This window comes from Olea europaea, chromosome 18 (assembly GCF_002742605.1).
Source record: "Olea europaea var. sylvestris chromosome 18, O_europaea_v1, whole genome shotgun sequence".
Classification (NCBI taxonomy): Eukaryota; Viridiplantae; Streptophyta; class Magnoliopsida; order Lamiales; family Oleaceae; genus Olea; species Olea europaea.
Genome location: NC_036254.1, coordinates 8,648,548 through 8,650,520, shown reverse-complemented (window position 1 = coordinate 8,650,520; position 1,973 = coordinate 8,648,548). Strand labels below are relative to the sequence as shown.

The 1,973-nt window shown below is 32.1% G+C and overlaps 1 protein-coding gene across 1 annotated transcript in view; it reads left to right on the top strand.

Moving 5' to 3' along the window:
• LOC111367385 (protein SHI RELATED SEQUENCE 1-like) overlaps nt 1-1,482 on the top strand; it is a 6,825-nt gene extending 5,343 nt beyond the window's left edge. Inside the window, exon 3 of the mRNA XM_022988231.1 lies at nt 1,338-1,482. Coding sequence (XP_022843999.1) covers nt 1,338-1,357 — 20 coding nt within the window. The 3' untranslated portion in view covers nt 1,358-1,482. The remainder of the gene's footprint in view (nt 1-1,337) is intronic.
• The last annotated feature ends 491 nt before the right edge of the window (nt 1,483-1,973 follow it).

The following is a 1,973-nucleotide window of genomic DNA, read 5'->3' as shown; positions in this document are numbered from 1 at the left end:
ACACTTTGATTAATTATCTGTACATAACTGTGGTAAGTATTAAGACTTGAAATTTCATGTTAACAAATTAATTTTATTAAAAGCGGTAATTCAAAATTTTATATGTTGATTTATATTTTCATATGAATTTATCCTTTAATATGTTTTTGCAAGTTTGTTAGAACTTAATGGACTCTAATATCATATCAAACCTTGAAATTTCATTTTAAAATGTCAACTTGATAAAGATGATTAGTTCAAACTCTTATATATTGATCTATATTTTTATTTTTACTCCACTGTGAGATGAAAGAAAATATCGTATGATGACTCATTAAACAAATACATAAAGAAAACATTGTACATGAATTTCAGTCTCATTATTTTGGAAACATGTAGCCGAAAGGAGAAGAAAGTTTTCCTTTCTCAATGCTGATGCCGTACGACTAATTTACTTTGGTAGAAATATTTAATAATAATAATTGAAAGAGTGTCATAATTTGATGACAACAACATCTATGGCTTCAACTTTTCTGGTATTTTCAAGATTTCCTCGAGCTACAAAAATGTTCCTTCTTAACTCTTCTTCTGCATGAGTCCATACTTTGATTTTTCAATATTCCATTCACTTTTCTTTACTTTCTGCTGCTTGTCTCTGCTACCCAGTGCCCTTGTCAATCAAAATTTTAATCGAATTATAATTCCAATTGCAACTTTATGGAATTTGTTCTATAAATTTTTTTACAGATTAATAATGAAATTAAGTATATGCATGGAACTAATGGTTTGACCTCGTTAACAAAAATGAAAAGCAGTAGTTTAATGTCATATTTCGCATCCATTAGAGTTACTTGGAGATGGTCATGTCGCCTTTTAAAGGCACTAAAAGGGGCACTGTGAGGCAAGTGATAACCTACGTTTAGCCAAGTTTGAGGTCTAAACGAATGCGCTGCACAAACATACACGAGAGAGAGAGAGAGAGTTGGATCTTTAGTGCAATCAGTTGGCATGTTAATTAGAAGCACATGAAAGTAATAAAAATGATGAAGCTAATTCAAGGACCATTAAAAAGGACTGTAGTACGTAGGGTTTACTACGGTTATAGGGCAGTTGATACAGAGGATCGTGGTACAATAATTCCAACTTGCTTTAGGTTGAGTTCCAGTGTTGAACTTTAAACCAACTTACGGAAATTAATAAGCTACATTTTTATGGTGTTTATAGGAATATATGGTTAGTTTCTCTGGTAAGCACATTCAATGTTGGGGTATTTTGTGTGTGTGTTTCCAAATTATATTTGAAACTAAATTAAACAATAAATCAAAGTAAGCTTACTTGGAATGTCAATAATGTTGCAGAACATGAAGAACAAAAATGAAGAATGCAAAATTGAGACAAGTGTTCAACACTTCATTATGATGGATTTGTACGACGACGATGCCACAATCATGACAAGCGTCTCTCAAGATACAACGATTCCTCCTCATAGTAGAAGTATTTCAAATTTCAAGGAAACAGAGAACTCAAAATAAAAATTTCTCTCTTTTATTTTGCTGTTTTTGATGCTAGAAAAATAACTTTTGTGGAATGTTTTGATAGAAAGTAATTAATGAATATGATATGGAATGAATTCAGACCACCAAGAATGTCCAATTTATAGAGTTTGAGGGGTTGCGATCGGAGAGACACGTCCTAAAATTCTGCATGTTTCACTAAAAGACAACTTTTAGACTGCTCACATGCCGCCCAAAATGCATCTCGAGCGCTCAATGCAGTGAGTTGCCTCTCGAGCGGTACGCTGAATTTCCTTTTTCCTCGTAATTTTGGACGACAATTTCTCATTCATTCGAAATTGGTTTTGAAATTTCAAATATACAACAATCATCTACTTGACAAGTAAAACAAATTAGTTTATTCACTTGCATAATTCGATTATCGGAACCTATTTGACCAAAGTTGATACAAAATCAACTTTTATTGACCTTACTTAACCA